This window comes from Mercenaria mercenaria, chromosome 10 (assembly GCF_021730395.1).
Source record: "Mercenaria mercenaria strain notata chromosome 10, MADL_Memer_1, whole genome shotgun sequence".
NCBI classification, from domain to species: Eukaryota; Metazoa; Mollusca; class Bivalvia; order Venerida; family Veneridae; genus Mercenaria; species Mercenaria mercenaria.
In genome coordinates, this window is record NC_069370.1 from 63,062,286 (window position 1) to 63,089,786 (window position 27,501).

The 27,501-nt window shown below is 35.8% G+C and overlaps 1 protein-coding gene across 1 annotated transcript in view; it reads left to right on the forward strand.

Annotated features, from left to right (window-relative positions):
• Nucleotides 1-27,031, forward strand: part of LOC123561404 (rRNA 2'-O-methyltransferase fibrillarin-like) — a 29,412-nt gene extending 2,381 nt beyond the window's left edge. Inside the window, exons 2-10 of the mRNA XM_053553223.1 lie at nucleotides 17,606-17,833; nucleotides 19,812-19,844; nucleotides 21,069-21,119; nucleotides 21,343-21,437; nucleotides 21,933-22,103; nucleotides 23,256-23,388; nucleotides 24,144-24,256; nucleotides 24,829-24,974; nucleotides 25,826-27,031. Coding sequence (XP_053409198.1) covers nucleotides 17,606-17,833; nucleotides 19,812-19,844; nucleotides 21,069-21,119; nucleotides 21,343-21,437; nucleotides 21,933-22,103; nucleotides 23,256-23,388; nucleotides 24,144-24,256; nucleotides 24,829-24,974; nucleotides 25,826-25,844 — 989 coding nt within the window. The 3' untranslated portion in view covers nucleotides 25,845-27,031. The remainder of the gene's footprint in view (nucleotides 1-17,605; nucleotides 17,834-19,811; nucleotides 19,845-21,068; nucleotides 21,120-21,342; nucleotides 21,438-21,932; nucleotides 22,104-23,255; nucleotides 23,389-24,143; nucleotides 24,257-24,828; nucleotides 24,975-25,825) is intronic.
• Nucleotides 27,032-27,501: the final 470 nt, after the last annotated feature.

The window sequence follows — 27,501 nt, forward strand, 5'->3', positions numbered from 1 at the left end:
TTGGCTGAATACAAACACCTCTAGTGTAACGGATAATTTGATTAGCTTTCACACTTCTCGCGAAAATCTCACAAGTACCTGCAGTAGGCGGAGCTTAAATTATGCTATCAGCGTGTGTGTAAATGTGTATTCAGCACTCGGTATTACATCTTACAAATTGTCAACAGTCCGAGTTGCAGTAATTGGCGAGTGCGGATCCTAAAAAATCGGGCATAACAGTTTAGATTTCGTTTTGGCAAGGAGTGTCATGTCCGATGCTTTTGGACTCTGACGATGCTGATCTGGACTGGAGTATTTCAAGTTAAAATGTTTCAAAAACATGGCAAACATGTACTGTAATCTCTGTATGTCTTTTTTATTACTTCAAACATGCATAGAGATGTCTGTAAAACAAAATGTTATATAGTGCAAAAATTATGTATTTTAAGGTGTTAAAGTTCAGGCTAGTGAAATTGGTGTCGGGCTTGGAAATTTTTTGATCTGGTAGCCCGAACGGGCTATTGGATTCAAATCTGAATTTCGTACACTGCAGAAACACTTTACAGTTGGTTTGAACGATGTTTTTAAGTTTTGTAAAAATTTTCATTTTTTTATTTTTTTTACCTCAAATTTTGGAAAATGTAACGCCCCCGGGGGCGTTTATTCGGGAAAATACGGTATTTTCTTTTGATGGCATGAAATGTGTACTTTGTGTCTTTAGACTATTTCACATTAAACTAATGTTGTTTTAGAAGCTAACATGTATTTAAAATGTAGTTTTAAAGGTACAAATTGTAACTCCATGCTTGCCGATGTTTGTTAACCGTTGAAAACCTGAGTTATTGGATTGGGGTAGATGTCGGTAGGGCGGGCGGGCGGCGGCGGCGTCAAACTGGTGTTTCCGGTCAATAACTTTTGTTTCGGTAAAGATATTTGAATAAAACTTGGTATGTATGTAGCTTATATCAAGACAAAGGCTGGGATTGATTTTGGGGTTTCTGGGGTCAAGGTCACTGTTACTTAAAATAGAAAAAGGGTTTCCGGTCAATAACTTAAATTAGGAATGAGCTATCATGATGAAACTTGGTGTATAGAAAACTTATATAAAGTTGTAGCTTGGGATTGATTTTGGGGTTTCTGGGATCAAGGTCAAGGTCATTGTTACTAAAGATAGGGTAAGGGTTAGCATATCTTCTACATGCATGGAGGGATTTTGATGAAAGTTGGCACAATTGTTCACCATCATGAGACGGAGTGTCATGCGCAAGAACCAGGTCCCTAGGTCTAAGATCAAGGTCACACTTAGAGGTCAAAGGATACAAGAATGAAAACTTTGTCCGGAGCATATCTTCTTCATGCATAGAGGGATTTTGATGTAACTTGGCACAATTATACACCATCATGAGATGAAGTGTCTTGCGCAGTTCCCTTCTTTAGAATTACTTCCCTTTGTTGTTACTGTAAATAGCTTATATTGTAACTTTTTCATTACTAGATGTAGGGAAAAATCAAGACCACTTTTCTGTAGTACAACATGCATGTTACATCCAATTTTGAGGTGTATTTTGACCAATCTCTACCTGGTAAGGATTTCTGTGTGGACTTATAATTTTTTTTTTTTTTTGTATTTTTTTTTTTTTTTTTTTTTTTTAAGATTAACTTCCCTTAGTTGTTGCTATAAATAACCTAAATTGTAACTTTTTTATAATTGACCGTAGGGAAAAACCAAGACCACTTTTCTGTGGTACAACATACCGTAGATACCCATGTATAATGCGCACCCGTGTATAATGCGCATCCCCAATTTTGGCCCGAAATCCTGGGAAAAAAACATTTTTGGTCAATTTTGAGGTGGATGGAAAACGAAAGTAGAGTTTACATCAACACCGGTAATAAATTTTATCTCCGCGGTGGAGAGCAGTATCGGTCTCACGGTACTATCGATTTCTGTTTTCTCGGAAATAAAACCAATAAAATATTGTTTTATTTGTTGTTTTACCTTTTTAATTAACTATTTTGAATAAATAAACAGCAGCTGATTTAATATTTCGTAATGGTATTTTTCAAAATGACATGAGCTTCTCAATTCAAACCAATAACAAAAGGTGTGATAGTCTTTTTGTCACAAACAAATAGCCAATAATTACCGGCAATTAACGTGTCACCTCGTATCAATTATGTTGTTCACAGTTTGATCTCAGTTAAAGATAATTTTCAATCTTTAATTAGTATCATAATTTTTGTGATTTATAAACATTTCTTTCATCAAAATACTTTTAAATTTATATGAAATTAATTTTGTTTGAAAGAAAAATAGACCATCGATCTTTTACGGAACATAACGGCAATCTTAGATTTTAGCGGTGACAGTAAGCGCGGGGAGTAGTTTCCCTTTACAAAAATGGCGGACATCGGTAACAAACTTGTTTTGAAGTTAGAAAATTGTCTATACCTGTATATTATGCGCACCCACGATTCGCGGGTGGTCCCGGGGGTAAAAAAACTGCGTATTATACATGGGTATCTACGGTAGTTGTTACTTTCTAATTTTAGGTGTATTTTAAGGTATCTCTACCTGGTAAGGAGTTTTTTTGTGGACTTAGAACAACAAAAGAATTACAATGATTACTAAACAACCACAAAATTAAAATTACATCTGCAAATACAGGTGCTAGAGTAAAGAAATTTGCTGTGACGGGCGTATATTGTGACATTCTGGCACTTTTGTTTATTCTTATGAAAAGTGTTGAAAACCTGGTTTCGTGGCATTGCCGTGTTTCTTGTTTTTACTAAGATAACGCCGATTCACGTTCTGACACGAGATCACGCGAGATTACAGCCAGTTGCCATTCTGTGTATTTTATACTTCTTTGAATTACCGTATTTTACCTAAGTCTTGGGACAGCATAAAATAATTATTTTTTTCACTGTCCCAAGACTTATTTCCCGAAAAATAATTATTTTGAAAAGTGTCCCAAAAATATGGACACAATAATCGTCATCGGGTAACATCCCCCACCCACCCGTGTTGAAAGCGGGAAAAAAACCAACGATTATCGGTAATTATTCTGTTGATAAACAAAGTAATTGGCCTTGTTTTCATCATAAATTAACACCCCCTCAAAGAGGTAAAAGTGCGTCGGTATCATGACATTAGAAGTGGAGATCAAAGCGGTATAGTTTCCCCGAGATTTTCATGGCATTACGTCATGTTTTCGCGCCATGTTGCACATCACTGTTTGATCGTACCGCCTCGGTTCTTAAGTGCTGAGAAGTAGATCTAGTGTTGTAACAATCAATAAAAAATCTTCTTTTTAATTTGTTAAAGCGAATGTGCAATATCCCGTATAAACTGACAGGTAAACGTGTCAAACTATAATAGCGGATATCTTACCTCTGTGACCTATTTGCCCTCAAGGAAATTACAAAATGGTTTGAGAAGAATATCTTATTATAATGTGTCGTGTCAAAAAATACATGTACATGTACAAAGATTCATTCAAAACTTATTAAAAATACGCAACAACATCATTATTGTTTTTGTTTTTTAACCGCATTTTCTATTTACGTTCACGAGTTCACGTAACAGAAATCTGTTTGCCAAAAATCGTTTTACTTCATATTTTTAAATTGCTGCCGCCTTTTCATTATTTAAGATTTTTCTATTCTGTTTTTTGTACTTTCTGGTCAAAAGTCTGAATTTTATGCCCATAGTTTGTATCATTTATTTACTTTTAGAAAGAAATAAGTATTTAGGATCGCGCTGTTTGAAATTTTGCAAGTAATTTTATGAAAATTCGACCGTTTTTATAGAATTTTGCCAACATTTCTGTCGATACCTTTTTAAAATCGTTATAGAATTCAAACTATATTACTTCTCAATCGATGTTAAAAATTTAACAGCGATAAAATAAACAAGAGCACCGCCTTGCGGGTGCTGACGCTCATCTGATTTTTTTTGTATAATAGAAATATTGTCCTACCCATGATTTTCTAAGTCTAAAAAGGGCCATCATTCTTGCAAAAAGCAGGATAGAGTTATGTTTCTTGATGTACAGTGTCCACTTATGATTGTGAAAAACTGTTGCAAGTTTTAAAGCAATAGCTTTGATAGTTTATGAGAAAAGTTGCCTTAAACATAATACTCAACCAAGAAAATGATTTTCTAAGTCCAAAAGGGGCAATAATTATTGCAAAAAGCAGGATGGAGTTATGTTGCTTGCTGTACAGGGTCAGCTTATGATGGTGAACAAGTGTTGCAAGTTTCAAAGCAATAGCTTTGATAGTTTAAGAGAAAAAGTTGACCTAAACATAAAACTTAACCAAGAAATCTGATATTTTCTAAGTCCAAAAGGGGCCATAAATCTTGCAAAAAGCAGGATGGAGTTATGTTTCTTGCTGTACAGGGTCAGCTTATGATGGTGAACAAGTGTTGCAAGTTTTAAAGCAATAGCTTTGATAGTTTAGGATAAAAGCTGACCTAAACATAAAACTTAACCAAGAAAACTGATTTTCTAAGTCCAAAAGGGGCAATAATTCTTGCAAAAAGCAAGATGGAGTTATGTTTCTTGATGTACAGGGTCTGCTTATGATGGTGAACAAGTATTCCAAGTTTCAAAGCAATAGCTTTGATAGTTTAGGAGAAAAGTTGACCTAAACATAAAACTTAACCAAGAAATCTGATATTTTCTAAGTACAAAAGGGGCCATAAATCTTGCAAAAAGCAAGATGGAGTTATGTTTCTTGCTATACAGGGTCAGCTTATGATGGTGAACAAGTCTTCCAAGTTTCAAAGCAATAGCTTTGATAGTTTAGGAGAAAAGCTGACCTAAACACAAAACTTAACCAGGCAACGCCGACGCCGACAACCCGCTCAAGTGATGACAATAACTCATCATTTTTTTTCAAAAAATCAGATGAGCTAAAAAATGAATGCGTGACGCGCGTTTTTTGTATACGTGTCGATGAACAAAAGTAACGGCGTTGTAAGACATTACGATAGGTCGCACGTGCTCGTGGAATGGAAAATTACCGGCATGGCATTTTGATATCTGTACGATTCGCGGGTTAATTCCAGTCAGTGGTAAATAAAAATAAACAAATAACGGAAAATGATGGACTTCCTGACTGCAGCAAAAAAAAAAAAAAAAAAAAAAAACAAAAAAAAAAAAACAAAATACAACACTTTACTAGTAAAAACACGACACGAAAATGTTAAAAAAAAATAGTCTTTGGTTCTTATAATTATTTGATATTTTGATCGATACAACATCATACAATGTATAATAACGGTATTTGGGTTACATCTTGAATCAGTACAAACCTTAGTCCCAACACTTAGGGACGAAAAATACGTGTCCAAAAACTTAGGGTCAAGAAAAATAATTATTTTTCCATATTTTAGGGGTGTCCCAAGATTTAGGGTGTCCCAAGACTTAGGTGAAATACGGTATTGTATAAATTTTCATATTCTTTTACTGGCATGCAAACGGACAGTCTGACATATGTTTTAATTTTTGGCTCACCTGTCACAAAGTGACAAGGTGAGCTTTTGTGATCATGCGGTGTCTGTCGTGCGTCCGTCCGTGCGTCTGTAAACTTTTGCTTGTGACCACTCTAGAGGTCACATTTTTCATGGGATCTTTATAAAAGTTGGTCAGAATGTTCATCTTGATGATATCTAGGTCAAGTTCGAAACTGGGTCACGTGCCATCAAAAACTAGGTCAGTAAGTCTAAAAACAGAAAAACCTTGTGACCTCTCTAGAGGCCATATATTTCACAAGATCTTCATGAAAATTGGTCAGAATGTTCACCTTGATGATATCTAGGTAAAGTTCGAAACTGGGTCACGTGCTTTCAAAACCTAGGTCAGTAGGTCTTAAAATAGAAAAACCTTGTGACCTCTCTAGAGGCCATATATTTCACAAGATCTTCATGGAAATTCATCAGAATGTTCACCTTGATGATATCTAGGTCAAGTTCGAAACTGGGTCATGTGCCTTCAAAAACTAGGTCAGTAGGTCTAAAAATAGAAAAACCTTGTGACCTCTCTAGAGGCCATATATTTCTCAAGATCTTCATGAAAATTGGTCAGAACGTTCACCTTGATGATATCTAGGTCAACATCGAAACTGGGTCCCATGCCATCAAAAACTAGGTCAGTAGGTCAAATAATAGAAAAACCTTCTGACCTCTTTGAAGGCCATATTTTTCATGGGATCTGTATGAAAGTTGGTCTGAATGTTCATCTTGATGATATCTAGATCAAGTTCGAAACTGGGTCACGTGCCATCAAAAACTAGGTCAGTAGGTCAAATAATAGAAAAACATTGTGACCTCTCTAAAGGCCATATTTTTCATGGGATCTGTATGAAAATTGGTCTGAATGTTCATCTTGATGATATCTAGATCAAGTTTGAAACAGGGTCATGTGCGGTCAAAAACTAGGTCAGTAGGTCTTAAAATAGAAAAACCTTGTGACCTCTCTAGAGGCCATACTTGTGAATGGAATGGATCTCCATAAAAATTGGTCAGAATGTTCACCTTGATGATATCAAGGTCAAGTTTGAAACTGGGTCAAGTGCCTTAAAAAACTAGGTCAGAAGGTCAAATAATAAAAAATTCTTGTGACGTCTCTAGAGGCCATACTTTTCATGGGATCTGTATGAAAGTTGGTCTGGATGTTCATCATGATGATATCTAGGTCAAGTTTGAAACTGGGTCAACTGCGGTCAAAAACTAGGTCAGTAGATCTAAAATTATTAAAATCTTTTGACCTCTCTAGAGGCCATATTTTTCAATGGATCTTCATGAAAATTGAAGATCTGAATGTTCACCTTGATGATATCTAGGTCAGTTTTGAAACTGGGTCACGTGCAATCAAAAACTAGGCCAGTAGGTATAAAAATAGAAAAACCTTGTGACCTCTCTAGAGGCCATATTTTTCATGAGATATTCATGAAAATTAGTGAGAATGTTCACCTTGATGATATCTAGGTAAAGTTCAAAACAGGGTCACATACCTTCGAAAACTAGGTCAATAGTTCAAATAATAGAAAAACCTTGTGACCTCTCTAGAGACCATATTTTTCAATGGATCTTCATGAAAATTGGTCAGAATTTTTATCTTGATAATATCTAGGTCAAGTTCAAAACTGGGTCACATGAGCTCAAAAACTAGGTCACTATATCAAATAATAGAAAAAACGACGTCATACTCAAAACTGGGTCATGCGGGAAGAGGTGAGCGATTCAGGACCATCATGGTCCTCTTGTTTTCTTTTTGTGTATTTTTAGCTCACCTGAGCAATGCTCAGGTGAGTTTTTCTGATCACTCGATGTCCATCGTCTGTCTGTCAACATTTAGCTTGTGTATGCGATAGAGGCTGTATTTTTCAATTAATCTTCATGAATGTTGGTCAGAATGATAATCTTGATGAAATCTAGGCCGAGTTCGAAAATAGGTCATCTCGGGTCAAAAACTAGGTCACTAGGTCAAATCAAAGAAAAACCTTGAGTATGCGATGGAGGCTGTATTTTTCAATTGATCTTCATGAATATTGGTCAGAATGATTGCCTTGAAGAAATCTAGGCCGATTTCGAAAATGGGTCATCTCGGGTCAAAAACTAGGTCACTAGGTCAAATCAAAGAAAAACCTTGTGTATGCGATAGAGGCTGTATTTTTCAATTATTCTTCATGAATATTGGTCAGAATGATAACCTTGATAAAATCTAGGCCGAGTTCGAAAATGGGTCATCTCGGGTCAAAAACTAGGTCACTAGGTCAAATCAAAGAAAAACCTTGTGTATTCTATAGAGGCGGTATTTTTCAATTGATCTTCATGAATTGTGGTCAGAATGATTACCTTGATGAAATCTAGGCCAAGTTCGAAAATGGGTCATCTGGGGTCAAAAACTAGGTCACTAGGTCAAATCAAGGAAAAACCTTGTGTATGCAATAGAGGCTTTATTTTTCAATTGATCTTCATGAATTTTGGTCAGAATGATTACCTTGATGAAGTTTAGACCAAGTTCGAAAATGGGTCATCTGGGGTCAAAAACTAGGTCACTAGGTCAAATCAAAGAAAAACCTTGTGTATGCAATAGAGGCTGTATTTTTCAACTGATCTTCATGAAATTTAGCCAGTATGATTACCTTGATGAAATCTAGGTCGAGTTTGAATATGGGTTATCTGAGGTCAAAAACTAGGTCACTAGGTCAAATCGAAGAAAAACATTGTGTATGCAATAGAGGATGTATTTTTCAATTGATCTTCATGAAATTTGGTCAGAGTGATTGCCTTGATGAAATCTAGGTCGAGTTTGAATATGGGTTATCTGAGGTCAAAAACTAGGTCACTAGGTCAAATTAAAGAAAAATCTTGTGTATGCGATAGAGGCTGTTTTTTTCAATTGATTTTTATGAAATTTGGTCAGGATGATTGCCTTAATGAAATCTAGGTCGAATTTGAATATGGGTCATCTGAGGTCAAAATCTAGGTCACTTGGTCAAATCAAAGAAAAAACTTGCGTATGTGATAGAGGCTGTATTTTTCAATTGATCTTCATGAATTTTGGTCAGAATGATTGCCTTGATAAAATCTAGGTCGAGTTTGAACATGGGTCATCTAGGGTCAAAAACTAGGTCATATCTAAGAGAATGCTTGTTAGCCCACCATCATCAGATGGTGGGCTATTCAAATCACTCTGCGTCCGTGGTCCGTCGTCCTTCCGTCCGTCCGTCCGTCCGTCATTCCGTCCGTCCTTCCGTTAACAATTTCTCGTTATCGCATCTCCTCAGAAACTACCAGGGGGATTTTGACCAAACTTTGTCAGAATGATGTATTGGTACCCTAGTTGTGTCCCCCTGAAAATCAGACTGGTTCAACAAATTTTTAGTAAGTTATGGCCCTTTGTTTATTTCTATAATTTACATAGATTTATATAGGGAAAAACTTTGAAAATCTTCTTGCCCCAAACCACAGAGCCTAGGGCTTTGATATTTGGTATGAAGCATCATCTAGTGGTCTTCTACCAATATGATTCAAATTATTTCCCTGGGGTGTAATATGGCCCCGCCCCGGGGGTCACATGGTTTATATAGACTTGTATAGGGAAAAACTTTGAAAAACCTCTTGTCCAAAACCACAGGGCCTAGGGCTTTGATATTTTGTATGTGACATCATCTAGTTGTCTTCAACTAAGATTGTTCAAATTATCCCCCTAGGGTCAAATATGGCCCCGCCCCGGGGGTCACATGGTTTACATAGACTTATATAGGGAAAAACTTTGAAAATCTTCTTGTCCAAACCACAAAGCCTAGGGCTTTGATATTTGTAATGTAGCATCGTCTAGTGGTTCTCTACCAAGTTTGTTAAAATTATCCCCCTAGGGTCAAATATGGCCCCGCCCTGGGGGTCACATGGTTCATATAGACTTATATAGGGAAAAGCTTATAAAAACTTCTTGTCAATAACCTACAACATTCAGATTTGGACCACATGTATGGTTTTGAGTGGCAAGATGAACCTTGACATGAGTTGACCTTGATTTTGACCTAGTGACCTACTTTCACATTTCTGTAGCTACAACCTTCAAATTTGGACCACATGCATAGTTTTGTGCACTGAAATAAACTTTGACCTTGACATTGACCTAGTGACCTACTTTCACATTTTTGAAGGTACAGGCTTCAAATTTGGACCACATGCATAGTTTTGTATTCCGAAATAAAATTTGACCTTGATTTTGACCTAGTGACCTACTTTCACATTTCTCAAGCTACAGCCTTCAAATTTGGACCACTTGCATGGTTTTGTGTACCGAAACAAACTTTGACCTTTACATTGACCTAGTGACCTACTTTCACATTTTTGAAGGTACAGGCTTCAAATTTGGACCACATGCATAGTTTTGTATTCCGAAATAAAATTTGACCTTGATTTTGACCTAGTGACCTACTTTCACATTTCTCAAGCTACAGCCTTCAAATTTGGACCACTTGCATAGTTTTGTGTACCGAAATGTACTTAATGAACTTTGACCTTAAGATTGACCTAGTGACCTACTTTCAGATTTCTGTAGCTATAGGCTTCAAATTTAGACCACATGAATAGGATTGTGTACCGAAACAAACTTTGTCCTTGATATTGACCTAGTGACCTACGTTCACATTTTTGAAGGTACAGGCTTCAAATTTGGACCACATGCATAGTTCTGTATTCCGAAATAAAATTTGACCTTGATTTTGACCTAGTGACCTACTTTCACATTTTTTTAAGCTACAGCCTTCAAATTTGGACCACATGCATGGTTTTGTGTACCGAAACAAACTTTGACCTTTACATTGACCTAGTGACCTACTTTCACATTTTTGAAGGTATAGGCTTCAAATTTGGACCACATGCATAGTTTTGTATTCCGAAATAAAATTTGACCTTGATTTTGACCTAGTGACCTACTTTCACATTTCTCAAGCTACAGCCTTCAAATTTGGACCACTTGCATAGTTTTGTGTACCGAAATGAACTTTGACCTTAAGATTGACCTAGTGACCTACTTTCAGATTTCTGTAGCTATAGGCTTCAAATTTAGACCACATGAATAGGATTGTGTACCGAAACAAACTTTGACCTTGATATTGACCTAGTGACCTACGTTCACATTTTTGAAGGAACAGGCTTCAAATTTGGACCACATGCATAGATTTGTGTTGTGAAGTGAAATTTGACCTTGATTTTGACCTAGTGACCTACTTTCACATTTCTCAAGCTACAGCCTTCAAATTTGGACCACTTGCATAGTTTTGTGTACCGAAATAAACTTTAACCTTAAGATTGACCTAGTGACCTACTTTCAAATTTCTCAAACTACAGTCTTCAAAATTGATGCACATGCATAGTTTTGTGTACAAAGAACTTTGTCCTTGAAATTGATCTAGTGACCTACTTTTACATTTCTCAAGTTACAGCTTTGGAATTTAGACCACATGCACAGTGTTGTGTACGGAAATGAAATTTGACCTTGAGCTAGTCAGTAAGTCTTGAAATTTGGAACACACAAAAATGACACATTGGTGGGCGCCAAGATCACTCTGTGATCTCTTGTTTTATTGCAAGAGACCAATTTTTTGGTACAATCTTAATGAAATTTGGTCAGAATATTTGTTTCCATGAAATCACTAGGTCAAACATGTTTTACACTGTTATGGTGTGTTTCTTAGGTGAGCGACCTAGGGCCATCTTGGCCCTCTTGTTTCATATGTCATCAAATGAAAATTGAAGCTATCCCCTACTGACTAAACCAGTGTGTATGTAAAAAACAACAGTGAATGAAAAGTATTTGATAGAAATTTAAAAAGCTGAATGTTTTTGAAAAGGTAATACATTATTATCCTTATTTATTGTGAAAAAGTATCGGGAAGTTTTTTTAGATGTGGATTTTAAACTAGAAATGGAAGAAATGACCAAAGCTATCCTGTACACCTTAAATAGACGCATATGTAAACAATGGCATGGGGAGAAAAAACACATGAATTTCTATTAAATGCTGAATGTTTTGAAAAATATAGCTGTTTTCTGTCCGAAATACACAAAAAAACCTACTAAGTTTCATTTGTATGAATTGAAAAACTGGAAAAATTAGTTAGCTATCTGCTATACCCTAAAGCACTGTACATGTCACTACTCTGAAGTGAATCAATTTCAAATAAAATTGTTTTGAATTTGTGCAACGAAAAAACTAGTTATTCATTACTTCACCAATTTCAGGGGTTTTTCTTTACTAAGAAAGTGACACTGATTGTTGGCGTCTTCCTCTTGGAAAATTTATCCTCAAAAGATCTATTTTCCCCCATAAAATCAATTTTCCCCAATCTATCTCCAGTTCTTATGTTTCAGAGATCAAATTTAGCAGTCACTAACTCGCGAAATTTGAGTGAGAATAAAAAAATCCAAGTAGGAAGTCATGGCACTCGAATATTTTCGCAATCATGTTTGATAATGGACGAATTCGCTTAAACAGTCCTTTGCTCTTTAAAAGCTCCTTTGGGGTAGTTATTTTACCAATAAACATGAGACCACTTGTAGATGCTTCTCGCTATTATAAATGAAATTATCGGATAACTAAGTAAGAGTCTAGACGAAATTTACTTTCGTTTCGGTCAGTGAATCGAAACTACAGAAATGGAGAGGAAAATCACAAGTTTCTTTAGGCGAAAAAGGACAAGGGATACTTAAAACTGTAGCAACACCATGGACAGTGACCTGAAAGAACTTGAAACTTCTGCGTCCAGCCAAAAGTCTGAAGAATCATCAAGTACTTTTGTTTGTTCTTCCAAAACTAGAAAGTACCGGCCAGTCCGAACCGTGAAAAAGTTGGAAACAGAGCTGAACATTTATTATGAAACCAAATAACCAAGTGCAGGGGTTTTCTTTCTTTATATGAGCAATACCGATACATGGTACCGTTCCCAATGCCAGAAATTGTCCGTGAAGTGGAACCAACCATGTTGCTAGTGGAAAAAATGGCACTACATTGTTAGTGGGGTGGGGGTGGGACTTAAATTTGATCCCTGAAATAGGATAACTTAAAATCTGAATTGCTGTAAAAAATCTAATGACTAATGTATATACACTGTAAAAGCAGTATCACATGATGTATATCATTGTGAATTTTCCCCAAATTGGCCTCTTTCGCGTGATTTTTGACCAGCACCCAGCGTATTCCCCAACTCCTAAAAAAGCCCTGAATTTTAACAAGAATTGAGGTCCAACTCAACTTGTAAGTCATTATTTATCCATGTAAAATTGCTTAGGTTACTATCGGTGGCTATTGGCTGGCAGCCATTTTGTGTACCGATATTACCTTAATTATATTCAATGTGTAAGTTGAGACGTTTACAGGCGGATCTAACTCATGTATGTCAAAAATTAACTTCAGATCCACTGTTTACTTCTAAATGTTTGGACTAATTTTTTCTTTGAACAGTATTTGGGCATATTTCAGGCATCTTCCTCTACCATTATGGAATGAATAAAATGTTTAAAGGGACATCTTCAGAATTTTATCTATCATATTTTTATAAAAAGAAATAGTCATTCTCCGTATATACAGCTGATGATTCCTGAAGAGTGTACTATACCACCGTATGTATCCAACAGGCTAGGGGTTTAGTCAGAAATCAAATCCTGAAACTCTACATTCTCAGGCCTGAAATCCCCATTTTCAATAGTTTATCACAGGGGGCAGTAATGTACTTAGGATACAGTATGGGTCCTAGAGCCATATAAAAAAGTCATTTCGGAATTTTATTTACCCCTGTGGTAGTGAGCCATTAGAAAGGTGTATATGAGCATTTTGACGTGCATTGCTTCGAGATCCATAATTTTTTTTCAAAAAAATATTTCTTTATAAATGATATAAAATAAATATTTGATATTCTCTATAAAATTAATGATCTTTTGTGCAAGTGAAAATTCTTTCAGAAAGATCTTACTTCAAAGTCCAGTTGCAAACTGTTCACGCACAACGAGCAATGAACAGTGTACGAATCTGTATTTTTTCTCTATCTGAATAAATTCCACACATTTTCCACACAAAGTCTTCCCCTGAAAACACATCAAGTATGTCGTGTCAGAATAAGCTAAATGCAAATTAACAAGACTAAAAATAAGGTTCAATCCTATTTAGTTACTTACCAGTTGCTATTTAATTTGAATTTGGTAAATAATCTTCGCCTACCATAGCTGTTTATATTTGGGTACAGATAGGATTTTATTGCTATGTTTGAAATACATAAACTGTCTCCGAAAATGAAAATGTTCTTTACAACTGCCATCTTGTCATCATTAGTCATGGTATTGCCATCACCATCAGTAGCTGACAGCAAGAAACATAACTCCATCCTGCTTTTTGCAAGAATTATGGCCCCTTTTGGAATTAGAAACTATCATATTTCTTGGTTAAGACGTTAAGTTCTGTGTTTAGGTCAAATTTTCTCCTTAGGCCTCACCAAATTAAAAAGTTGTTCATCGGATTTGCCGCTCGTATATTTTCAGAAACACAAAAAAAAAAATTTATATTTTTTAGCTCATCTGATTTTTTGAAAAAAAATGATGAGTTATTGTCATCACTTGAGCGGTTGTCGGCGTCGGCGTCTGCGTCGGCGTTGCCTGGTTAAGTTTTATGTTTAGGTCAGCTTTTCTCCTAAACTATCAAAGCTATTGCTTTGAAACTTGGAATACTTGTTCACCATCATAAGCTGACCCTGTATAGCAAGAAACATAACTCCATCTTGCTTTTTGCAAGATTTATGGCCCCTTTTGTACTTAGAAAATATCAGATTTCTTGGTTAAGTTTAATGTTTAGGTCAACTTTTCTCCTAAACTATCAAAGCTTTTGCTTTGAAACTTGGAATACTTGTTCACCATCATAAGCAGACCTTGTACATTAAGAAACATAACTCCATCTTGCTTTTTGCAAGAATTATTCCCCTTTTTGGACTTAGAAAATCAGTTTTCTTGGTTAAGTTTTATGTTTAGGTCAGCTTTTATCCTAAACTATCAAAGCTATTCCTTTAAAACTTGCAACACTTGTTCACCATCATAAGCTGACCCTGTACAGCAAGAAACATAACTCCATCCTGCTTTTTGCAAGATTTATGGCCCCTTTTGGACTTAGAAAATATCAGATTTCTTGGTTAAGTTTTATGTTTAGGTCAACTTTTTCTCTTAAACTATCAAAGCTATTGCTTTAAAACTTGCAACTCTTGTTCACCATCATAAGCTGACCCTGTACACAAGAAACATAACTCCATCCTGCTTTTTGCAAAAATTATGGCCCCTTTTGGACTTAGAAAAATCATTTCTTGGTTGATATTTATGTTTAGGTCAACTTTTCTCTAAACTATCAAAGCTATTGCTTTAAAACTTGCAACCGTTTTTCACCATCATAAGTGGACACTGTACATCAAGAAACATAACCTGCATATTTGCTTTTTGCAAGGTTGAGTGGCTCTTTCTCTATTTATGACTTGAAACATCATAAGGGTTAAGAAAATAATATTTCTAGTTAATTTAAAACAAACAAAATATTACAAAAAATCAGATGAGCGTCAGCACCCGCAAGACGGTGCTCTTGTTTTTGGCTTGCGCTCGCCCCATTGAAAAATATAAATCCAAAAAATTTTGGTGCGCTACTTTTTACGGACGTAAAAGTGTATAAATGCTTATAATTCAGTCAGACTGGAATCACTAATTCTCAGGAGCTTCCGGGGGGCTTTGCCCCCCGGGCCCCTCTACCAGGGCTTTGCCCTGGACCCACCAGGGGCCCTGGCGGCCCCCAAGCCCCAGCTAATTTTTCAGGATTTTCAATATTCCATACTTTCACCCATGCAGTCCCAGATTGTTCTCAAATGGATTTTAATCAAAATAAATACATACTACGCACACATCGTCTATAATAAATCATAACACTTATATTTAGATGCATTAAAGTTATTTCCCCTTTATGCGGTTACGCCATTTTCTTCAAATGTTAACCAAATTACATTCTACAAAAATCGATTTTTTTCATTGAAAACTGGATGAAGAAAAACATACTAATTTATTTGATAACATCAATCTACATCATTTCGGTAAGGGTAAATATTTATTGATGCATGTCAGTTATCTGTTTTCTGGTTTTTTTTCCTGTCCAAATGATCAGCATTTGCATACGAAAGTTGGTGGGTAAGGAATTTACATTACGAGTTGTTTTCAGAACAGTTTTGATTTTCAAAGTTTCCAATCATTTAGTAGACTAATGTTAATGCACGTTAATCTCCATTTCAGACTTTAATTGAGACTTTGTTTCAACAAATTTAATATGTTATGAAAGTTTAAAGTTAGAAAAAGAGCTGTAAGAAGAAAGATGTTTCACGAAAGTAAGGTCCCTTTTAATATTCCGATAAATCGCAGTGACTGTTTAAAATTAAATGTAAGAATAGTACTATAAAGTTAGTTTTAGGACAAATTTCAAGATGTTTTTTATGTAAAACTGATCCATAATCTATATTTATAACAGGTCAAAATCGGGTTTCTTTAAACGGTTTCACATTTTTTCCATGTTTAAATGGATGGAAAGAAGTTTTGTATTAAATGGTTTTAAAATACAATGCATTGAGTGTAAATATATTGGACGGAGTGGAGTTTTGAACTAGACGACATTGAAATGTATTGCACTGACTGACTTGTTTATGAATGGATTGTATATTTACTAATTTTGGCAGTAACCGCCGCCCATACAATAGAGGCTGTATTTTTCAACTGATGTTCATAAAATTTTGGCAGAGTGATTACTTGGATGAAATCTAGGTCATATTTGAAAATGGGTCATCTGGGGTCAAAAACTAGGCCACTAGGTCAAATAAAAGAAAAACCTTGTGTATGTGATAGAGGCTGTTTTTTATCCCACACGAAGGGAGGCATATTAGTTTTCAGCTGTCCGTCCTTTCGTTAGTTCTTTCGTTCGTCACAACGTTAACTTTTTGCATGAAGGCACTTTACTCGCGAACCACTGCACCCAGGACCTTCAAACTTCACATGCTGATAGTACTTATTGAGTACACCACCCCTACTGACTTTGGGGTCACCAGGTCAAAGGTCAAGATCACAGGGGCCAATGTTAACTTTTTGCATGAAGGCACTTTACTCGCGAACCACTGCACCTAGGACCTTCAAACTTCACATGCTGATAGTACTTATTGAGTACACCACTTCTACTGGCTTTGGGGTCACCAGGTCAAAGGTCAAGGTCACGGGCCAACGTTAACTTTTTGCATGAAGGCACTTTACTCGCGAACCACTTCACCCAGGACTTTCAAACTTCACATGCTGATAGTACTTACTGAGTAAACCACCCCTACTGACTATGGGGTCACCAGGTCAAAGGTCATGGTCACAGGGGCAAACGTTAACTTTTTGCACGAACCACTTCACCCAGTACCTTCAAACTTCATTTGCTGATAGTACTTATTGAGTACGCCACCCCTACTGACTTTGGGGTCACCAGGTCAAAGGTCAAGGTGATGCGGGGGCATTTGTCACCATTAGTGACAGCTCTTGTTGTTGTTGTTTTGGTTTTTTTTGTGTTTTTTTTATTTGATCTTCATGAATTTTGGCCAGAATGATCACCTTGATAAAATCTAGGTCAAATTTGAATATGGGTCATCTGGAGGAAAATACTAAGTCACTATTCAAATCAAAGAAAAACCTTGTGTATGCGATAGAGGCTGTATTTTTCAACTGATCTTCATGAAATTTTGTCAGAATGGTTTCCTTGATGAAATCTAGGCCAAGTTCGAAAATGGGTCATTTGGATTGGAAAACTAGGTCACTAGGTCAAGTCAAAGAAAAACCTTGTGTTTGCGATAGAGGCTGTATTTTTCAATTTATCTTTCATGATTTTTGGTCAGACTAATTGCCTTGATAAAATCTAGGTCAAGTTTGAATATGGGTCTTCTGGGGTAAAAAACTAGGTCACTAGGTCAAATCAAAGAAAAACCTTGTGTATGCAATATGGGGTATAAAAAGAGAAATTATGAATTGAATAACTGTTTCATAATGATCCTGTTTAATTTCTTTCAGGTTTTTCACCAAGAGGAGGTGGCAGAGGTGGAGGAGATCGTGGAGGAAGAGGAGGGGGTGGATTTAGAGGAGGACGTGGTGGATCAGGTGACAGAGGAGGTTTCCGCGGGGGTGACCGTGGAGGATTCAGAGGAGGTCGTGGTGGCGGGCGTGGAGGGTTTGGGGATAGAGGAGGACGTGGTGGTGGACGTGGCTTTGGTGACAGGGGAGGTAGAGGTCGTGGAGGGGGTAAGTAAAAAAACAAACTTGATTTGCTTGAAAGCTGATGTTGAAAATGACCTTTATGTTAGTTTGTTATGTGTGAGACACTGTAATAAGCTTTAACTTTGTTAAAATGATGTTTTGAGAACAATGTATATATTTAGAAACAGTTAAAAAGTCTATGAAGAAATAAGCAAAAAAAACTTAAGACTTCCTAACATTTTCAACCTTTAGTGTGCATTTATTAGCCCACCATCATCAGATGGTGGGCTATTCAGATCACTCTGCGTCCGTGGTCCTTCCGTTCGTCCGTCCGTCCTTCCGTTAACAATTTCTCGTTATCGCATCTCCTCAGAAACTACCAGGGGGATTTTGACCAAACTTTGTCAGAATGATGTATTGGTACCCTAGTTGTGTCCCCCTAAAAATCAGACTGGTTCAACAATTTTTAGTAAGTTACGGCCCTTTGTTTATTTCTATAATTTACATAGATTTATATAGGGAAAAACTTTGAAAATCTTCTTGCCCAAAACCACAGAGCCTATGGCTTTGATATTTGGTATGAAGCATCATCTAGTGGTCCTCTACCAAGATGATTCAAATTATTTCCCTGGGGTCTAATATGGCCCCGCCCTGGGGGTCACATGGTTTATATAGACTTATATAGGGAAAAACTTTGAAAAACCTCTTGTCCAAAACCACAGGGCCTAGGGCTTTGATATTTTGTATGTGACATCATCTAGTGTTCTGCTAAGATTGTTCAAACTATCCCCCTAGGGTCAAATATGGCCCCGCCCCGGGGGTCACATGGTTTACATAGACTTATATAGGGAAAAACTTTGAAAATCTTCTTGTCCAAACCACAAAGCCTAGGGCTTTGATATTTGTAATGTAGCATCGTCTAGTGGTTCTCTACCAAGTTTATTAAAATTATCCCTCTAGGGTCAAATATGGCCCCGCCCTGGGGGTCACATGGTTCATATAGACTTATATTGGGAAAAGCTTTTAAAAACTTCTTGTCAATAACCTACAACATTCAAATTTGGACCACATGTATGGTTTGAGTGGCAAGATTAACCTTGATATGAGTTGACCTTGGTTTTGACCTAATTACCTACTTTCACATTTCTGTAGCTACAACCTTCAAATTTGGACCACATGCATAGTTTTGTGCACTGAAATAAACTTTGACCTTGACATTGACCTAGTGACCTACTTTCACATTTTTGAAGGTACAGGCTTCAGATTTGGACCACGTGCATAATTTGTGTTGAATAAATTTGACCTTGATTTGACCAGTGACCTACTTCACATTCTCAAGTACGCTTCAATTGGACAATGCATGGTTTTATGTACGAACAACTTTGACCTTACATTGACCTAGTGACCTACTTTCACATTTTTAAAGGTACAGGCTTCAAATTTGGATCACATGCATAGTTCTGTATTCCGAAATAAAATTTGACCTTGATTTTGACCTATTGACCTATTTTCACATTTCTCAAGCTACAGCCTTCAGATTTGGACCACATGCATAGATTTGTGTACCGAAACAAACTTTGACCTTTACATTGACCTAGTGACCTACTTTCACATTTTTGAAGGTACAGCCTTCAAATTTGGACCACTTGCATAGTTTTGTGTACTGAAATAAACTTTGACCTTAAGATTGACCTAGTGACCTACTTTCACATTTCTCAAACTACAGTCTTCAAACTTTATGCACATGCATAGTTTTGTGTACAAAGAACTTTGTCCTTGAAATTTATCTAGTGACCTACTTTCACATTTCTCAAGCTACAGCTTTCGAATTTAGACCACATGCACAGTGTTATGTACGGAAATGAAATTTGACCTTGAGCTAGTCAATAAGTCTTGAAATTTGGAACACACAAAAATGGCACATTGGTGGGCGCCAAGATCACTCTGTGATCTCTTGTTTATTTATTTATTTATTTACTTATTTACACAAAGAGACATAAATGTCTTCATTATCATTTTTCAGGCCGTGGAGGGCGTGGTGGTAGAGGCGGGAGGGGTAAGTGTTTATTCTAGTTAGGACAAACTAGATTTATTAGAATTGAAATTTTTATGTGTAACTGATCAATTTCTTGATCATAAAATATTTTGGTTTTGTCCAAAGTGGATAATTAATGGGGATATGTTCTTCTGTTACAATTATCAAGATAAATTGAATGTTCAGATTATTATAACCGTGAAAATAAGTCCCCATGAATATTAATGTCTTATACAATATGATGAAACTCTCTAAGGCAGCATTTTGCTCTTTTCCATTCATGTTTCAGATAACAATTCTGCAAAATCTTGTAGGTTGCACATACTTGCTTTCAATTTTAATAAGTAATGTTTTCTAGAAATCTAATTGTATTTACTATGTCTTCAGTTTGAATGTCTATTATTGTATCAGGATATATGTAAAAATAAATTAACAGCTTTTTGTTTCCTTGTAAATTTGGGTATGTGTTAAACAATGAATTACAATCTGAAAAAGCAATCTAGTGAACAGTTAGTAAGGAAAATTGATTGTGTTTGAAAGAAACTTGTAACCAATGTTTTACTTTAGATATACACTTCTAATATCTTAAGTCAGATGAATATTGTTTATGAAAATAATATAGAAATATAACTACCAAACATGAATAAAAATTCTAACAATTTGTAACACATGGAACCATTTGTGAATACAGTTTTGCTAGTAGAGTACTTAAAAACGTCATTTAAATACTAACGTCCATAATTGTTTTAGTTTATGAAGTCATCTTTAATTGTGACCATAAATTTGCCAACAAATCAGCACATATTTCATATTGTTTAATGGCTAAATAATGCATGCACAAAACCAACATCTTAATTGACAGGTGAAATTATATTTCAAATAAAACATAAGGGTTAACTTGCAAGTAAAACTTCACTCAACTGATGAAGAACTTGTTCCACTGTTGCAATCCAACCAAGTGAAAGAGTGAAAACATGTATACCAGCATGAAAATGTGGCAGTTATCACCAAGGGACTATGAAAGTGTATTGCTGTACACAATTTATTGGGATGTGTTGAATGGATTTTGATAGAGAGAAAGCATGGACTATAAGAATGGCATCTTTACATCAGATATATGGCAACAAGTGATATCATTAAGTCCAGAGTATTCTGTACATGTGTACATTGTGTGCTATTGAGCTTGATACTTACATGTTTACATAATTGCCAAAAATAAAAAATGTATTGCCATTATTTTCACAGGTGGTATGAGGGGAGGTAAACAGGTGTATGTTGAGCCACACAGACATCAAGGTAAGCTATGTAAAGAGTTGTCTATCTTATATTTAGAATAGACATACACATACTTGCATTTTATTTGAATAATTTCATAATCAGACGGCATGGTTATGAAACTAATACCAATTTAAGGCTTTACAATGAATGATGTACATATTTTGCATTGCTAGTGTATTATTTTATGTACAATATAAAACATGAAAAATTCAGTAATGTAGCATTATTTCTTGAATTTCAGGAGTATTTGTTGCCAGAGGCAAGGAGGATGCACTTGTCACATTAAACATGGTGCCTGGTGATTCAGTGTATGGAGAGAAGAGAATTTCTGTAGAGGTAATTCTGAAAAATAAAACAACACTTAACCTGACTGCATTTTGTCTCTAGACCGCACATGGGTGTAGAATTCTTTCATGTGAGGAACCAATCCAGCTTACTTTTGGAATGTCGGTGGTTCTAGGTGACTGCTCTGGCCTGAAGTATTATGCATAGAGGGCAAGCTAGGGTATTCCTCCATCACCAAAAAATTGAAAGTTGCCTTGTTGCCATTAATTATGTCTGTGTTAAGCCCCCCCCCCCCCCCCCCACCACCACCAAAATAAAAAAATTGAAATTCACTTGAGCATGTTCAGAGAAATATTATGAAGTTTTATTATTATATCCATTGACCTATTTTAGCTCAAATGTGAAAGAGAGAGAGAAACTTGCTGTGAGAGCTGGATTGAAAGTATTGTGCTGGAGTAATTATATTATTTTCCCCAACTTTGTGAGACAAGTAGAGTACCAAGATATTCAAAATGCAACACAATCACAGTAATGTTATTATTTCAGGCCGGAGAGACTAAGACAGAGTACAGGGCCTGGAATCCATTCAGGTCTAAGTTAGCCGCGGCTATATTAGGTGGTGTTGACCAGATCCACATGGGCCCAGGAAAGAAGGTTTTGTATCTTGGAGCAGCTTCAGGGACCACTGTTAGTCATGTTTCAGATATTGTCGGACCAGTAAGTTATTTTCCTAATTTTTATATGAAAAACACAAAGTTGAAATACATGCTTGAAAAAGACAGGGCTGACGCTGTCAGATTTTCTGTTTTTGTTTTGCAAATTTTGTCATTGCAGCAATTAGTGAAGTTAAAGGGCTTGACTTTTTGAAGAAAAAGTAGAGCTATTGCACTCGCCCTGGTGTCGCCGTCGCCATTGGTTAAAGATTTTGATAAAGTCAAATATCTCTGTTACTAACAAAGCTATTGACTTGAAACTTAAAACAATTATTTACTATCAACGTCTACACCAGGAGAAACAATCCCCATAACTGTGATTTAAATTTTGACAGAGTAATGCCCCTTTTAAACTAAGAATTTTTGGTTGAAGTTTTTGATAAAGTCAGATATTTCTGTTACTATCAAAGCTATAGACTTGAAACTTAAAATAGTTTTCTATGGTCAACGTCTACACCAGGAGAAACAATCCCAATATCTCTGATTTGCATTTTGATGGGTTGAAGTCCCTTTTTAACTTAGAATTTTCGGTTAATGTTTTTGATAAAGTCAAATGTCTCTGTTACTATCAAAGCTATTGACTTGAAACTTAAAATAGTTATTAACTGTCAAAGTCTACACCAGGAAAGCAATCCCCATAACTCTGATGTGAATTTTGATGTAGTGATGCCCCTTTTTGACTTAGAATATTTTTGTTCAAGTTTCTGATAAAGTCAGATATCTCTGTAACTATCAAAGCTTTTGACTTGAAACTTAAAACAGTTATTAACTATCAAAGTGAAAACTTAGACAAACAATCCCCATAACTTTGATTTGAATGTTGTCAGAGTTATGCCCCTTTTCAACTTAGAATTTTGTTTGAAGTTTTATAAAGGTTTTACTGGCAAAGCTCTAATTTTGAGTCAAGCACTGAGAAAAGTCGAGCGCACTGTCTTACGGACAGATCTTGTATTTTTAAGATGTAGATTCGTAGGAAAAAAAACCCTGGATATCTGTGAGGTAACAGGTTCATGCATTGCTAGCTTGCTGAGGACTCAAGTCCTCAATTTACCTGGAAGCAAACTGCAGAGAGATATGGTATGGTGATATATTTCTTTAGCTTCGAACAGGAATCTGCATACATATCGATATGTTCACGTAATGCATTGTCTTTCAGGAGGGTTTAGTTTATGCTGTAGAATTTTCACACAGAAGTGGTCGAGATTTGATCAACGTAGCGAAGAAGAGAACAAACATTATTCCCATTATTGAAGACGCCAGACATCCACACAAATACAGAATGCTTGTTGGTAAATGATTTTGCTAATTGTAAACCAATAAAAATATGAGTCTAGTTACTGAATAAGGAAGTAGTTTTAATACAGTGAAACTTCGATTATCATTTGTGAGAGATATCCAGGCCAAGTGATTCAAGGTCACTGACCTTGAAATGTCCCTCATGGATGTTGGTACCAAACCAGCTTGCAGTATAGAATTCTTTTTGTGGGGAAGTCATTCAGCTGGCTTACAGAAGATTGGTGGTTATACTCAGGGTACCTTCTTACGCCTGGAACAATACCTGGATGGGCACCTGGGGTCCTCCTCCGTAATCAAAATGTGGAAATTTCAACGTACGACCTAAATTGTATTTTTATTACTCAAACCAAACTGAAACAAAACAAATAAAAGCCACGTGCTGTTTGTTTGCTGAAGGTCTCTGTTTATTTAGATGTTTAAATATACTTCCAACTGTTTAAACTGGAAATAAACATTGTGGTCTTCAGAGACATAAAGGCTTGGTTCATATATGGCTTTATGAATAGGTTTGACTGTACGTTGAGTAATTAGAATAGGTTTGACTGTACCTTGAGTAAATTGGAGTTAAATGTGTCTAATTGAGCATAAGCTCAATTGAACATAAGCTCCCCATACTGTCTTAGTATATAGTTAGATTTTCATTAAACCAACACACATGATTATAAATCACTTTAGGATTTTAAAAACAATGATGATGGTAATTTAGCTAAAAGGAAATTTTGTCAAAATGAACATTTTATATTTACAGGCATGGTTGATGTGATATTTGCGGATGTTGCTCAGCCTGACCAGGCAAGAATTGTAGCTATAAATGCTCATCATTTTCTTAAGAATGGAGGACATGTTGTTATCTCAATTAAAGTAAGTTTTTTTTCGTACTGTATATGAGAGCAAGTTTGATTTTTTTGTCATTTTATGAAGAGATGAAAAGAGACACATGATTTTGTATGCTATTAATCCGATATGTTCATTTTTGTAGGGATTTTTTGAAGAGCTAAGCCTTATGGGCCTTATTGTTTGAGTGACCGAAAGTTGATTCAGGGCACTGGACCCGATCCATATGCATAATCATTTTAAGTCTCGCATTTAGACTTGGATTTTAAAATGCTTTCTTCCTTTTGCACTATCAATGTTAAATCATGGAACTTTGCATGAATGTGCATTCTACAGGTAGGGACATCACAGTAAAATTTCATAAGTGTAAGTTTGTGATAAACCAAATATGCCAAGTGAATATTTGAAATAAATATGTCCTAATAAATAAGTTGTTGCTATCAAAATTCTGTTAATAATAAACACTCAAAATCCATGATTGTCAAACCTGTACATAGTCTGCAAAACAGAAATTCGGGGTATGCCTTACTGTGTGATAAATGTTTAGGTTGACTTCATTGTTGCATGGAAAGTGTATTTAAAGTCTGAGTTATTTTCAGGCAAACTGTGTAGATTCCACTGCAGCCCCAGAAGCTGTGTTTGCCGGTGAAGTAAATAAATTGAAAGAAGAAAAAATAAAACCACAAGAGCAGCTCACATTGGAACCATATGAGAGAGACCACGCTGTAGTAGTCGGACAGTACAGGTACTGTAACTTTTGAAACACATTAATACAATACGAGAGTTTGTTTGTTTTGGGTTAACGCCATTTTTCAGCAGTATTTCAGTCATATAACGGCAGGCAGTTAACCTAACCAGTGTTCCAGGATTCTGTACCAGTACAAACCTGTTCTCCGCAAGTAATTGCCAACTTTCCCACATGAATCAGAGGTGGAGGACTAATGATTTCAGACACAGTGTCGTTTATCAAATAGTCACGGAGAACATACGCCCAGCCCGAAGATCGAACTCGCGATCGGTAGACCGACGCTCTACCTACTGAGCTAAGCGGGCGGGTTACAATACGAGAGAGATTACGCTGTAGTTGTTGGACAGTACAGGTCCTGTAACTTTCGAAACACATTAATACCATAAGAGAGAGATCACCCTGTAGTAGTTGGACAGTACAGGTACCGTAACTTTCGAAACACATTAATAGATATATCTTTACAGTGTCAGATAGGTAATATACAGTAAAACAGCAAGCACTGCAAGTCACAAGGGATGTGTAAAATGTTCTAGTTATCCAGCGATACAAACAGAGATAATACAAGGAGAATTTAGGAAAACTTAGCTAATGTAGAAATGACGTGATGCACACAGACAAAAAATAATATTTTCTATATATTTATGATGAAATATTTTACATAAGGAGAATTTTGCGGTTTACAAGGTAGAGGGGAGCAGAAACAAAGATTATTTTAGTTAGGCCTTACTTGAAAGAGATTGCATAGTATTGGAGAAAATTAAAGCAATCAGGGATATTAGAAAAAACTTGAAAATTGTAGACAGATTTCAGGAATATTTCTTGATAATCATTATTTTTATTTCTTTCAGAGCTCCACCAAAGAAATGATAACAAGAAAAAATGGAGAGACATTCAAACAGACTGAACTTAATGTATAATTTTAAACATGACATGTATCATTTACACGTACACATGATCATGTGACCTATGAAATAACAGCCATTAACAGTATGGTGGCAGGAAATGTGCGCACTTTGCTATTTCTGATGGCAGTGATATTTTAAAGAAAAATCTCTGTAAATATGAATGAAATTTCTATGCTGGGACATAGATTTGTAAACAACAACAGTGACTTTCAAAAGAATTGAAGCTGTTTAAAAGCTGCATCAAGGGAAACAGTTTAGCATTGAATAATGATTCAATATTCATAAATTTTATTAAATGAAGGTGTTGATTCAACATTTTAGACTGAAAAAATTGAAACAGGTTAAAGCCCATCTTGAAAGTAGTTACATACTCTGTATCAGACTTGACTTTTAGAAATAAAGCAGACAGGCAGTGACTTGAAAATTTGAATATGTTGAGATATGCATATAAGATATTTTAATGTGTATATGGTAATATGAAGAGAGTCACAGAATTGCATTTTCTTAGTTCTTGAACTGTTTTAACTTGTCTAGAAATGCATGTTACTTATAAAAATTGTTAGTGGAGTTTGAAATACTGGACGTCTTGTTTTGGAAGAAGTAAAGAGCGAGGAGTTTCAAGACAGAGACTTCTATACACAAGTGTTGTTGCTGGTTTTAATTGTTTTGAATTCATCCATTTCATTTATTGTACATATTTTATTCATGAAACTGAAAAGTTTTCAAACAGCTTATTCAAGTGGTAAAAGTGTGTGATGTAATATTTTATAGCCGTGACTGACAGTATGTTAAATTGTATTCAATTAAATGAATATTACCGGTATTAGATCTTCACTTTTGATAAAACGTTTTGGTTCACTAAGCTAAAAAATGTTCTTTCACAATTGAGATTGTAGGATTGATACCAAAAAGCAATCAACACAATGTTAACACATATTTTACATTATATTTTATTGGTGTTTAGGCACTATGCCTTTAAAGGAAAACTGACAGTTCAGTAACAAAATGAAATAGAAAATTTTGTGTCTGTTATTTACGATATTCTTGTTGTAAAATAGCGGATACATTTAATTTACTTTCATGCCCTCTTTTTATAAGAAGAGATAACATATAAATTACATATATAAATAAATGCATTGATGAAATGAATTGTTTTCCTTTTTTTACTAGTAAACCAGCAATAGTTAATATGTAAAAAGGGGTGTATTATTTAGCTCGGTGTCAATTGTTCAGTCCCTCTGCTTTAATTACTAGAGAATGTATGGTCTTGCAGTGATCAGTTTTCATAACTCTGAGATCTTGTCTGCTATAGAACACCTTGGTCTACTGTCACCAAATTATCTTGGAAAAGGGAGTCCATACCCCTAGATAACCCCCTAACAGGCTTGTCAAGAGGTACGAATGCGTACCTCCAGAACAAGTAGGGGACTCGGGAATTGTGAAGTACTAATAGACACTACCAGTTTAGACATAAAATTATTAGCAAAACTTAACGTGATTTACTTGGAAAAGTACGCAAATGATAACGAGAAATGCTTTGGGAGGGAGAGGTGAATGTGTGACTATTTTGCGTGTGTTGGTGGTGGTGGTCACCGTTTACTGCCACGAGATAACAAAGC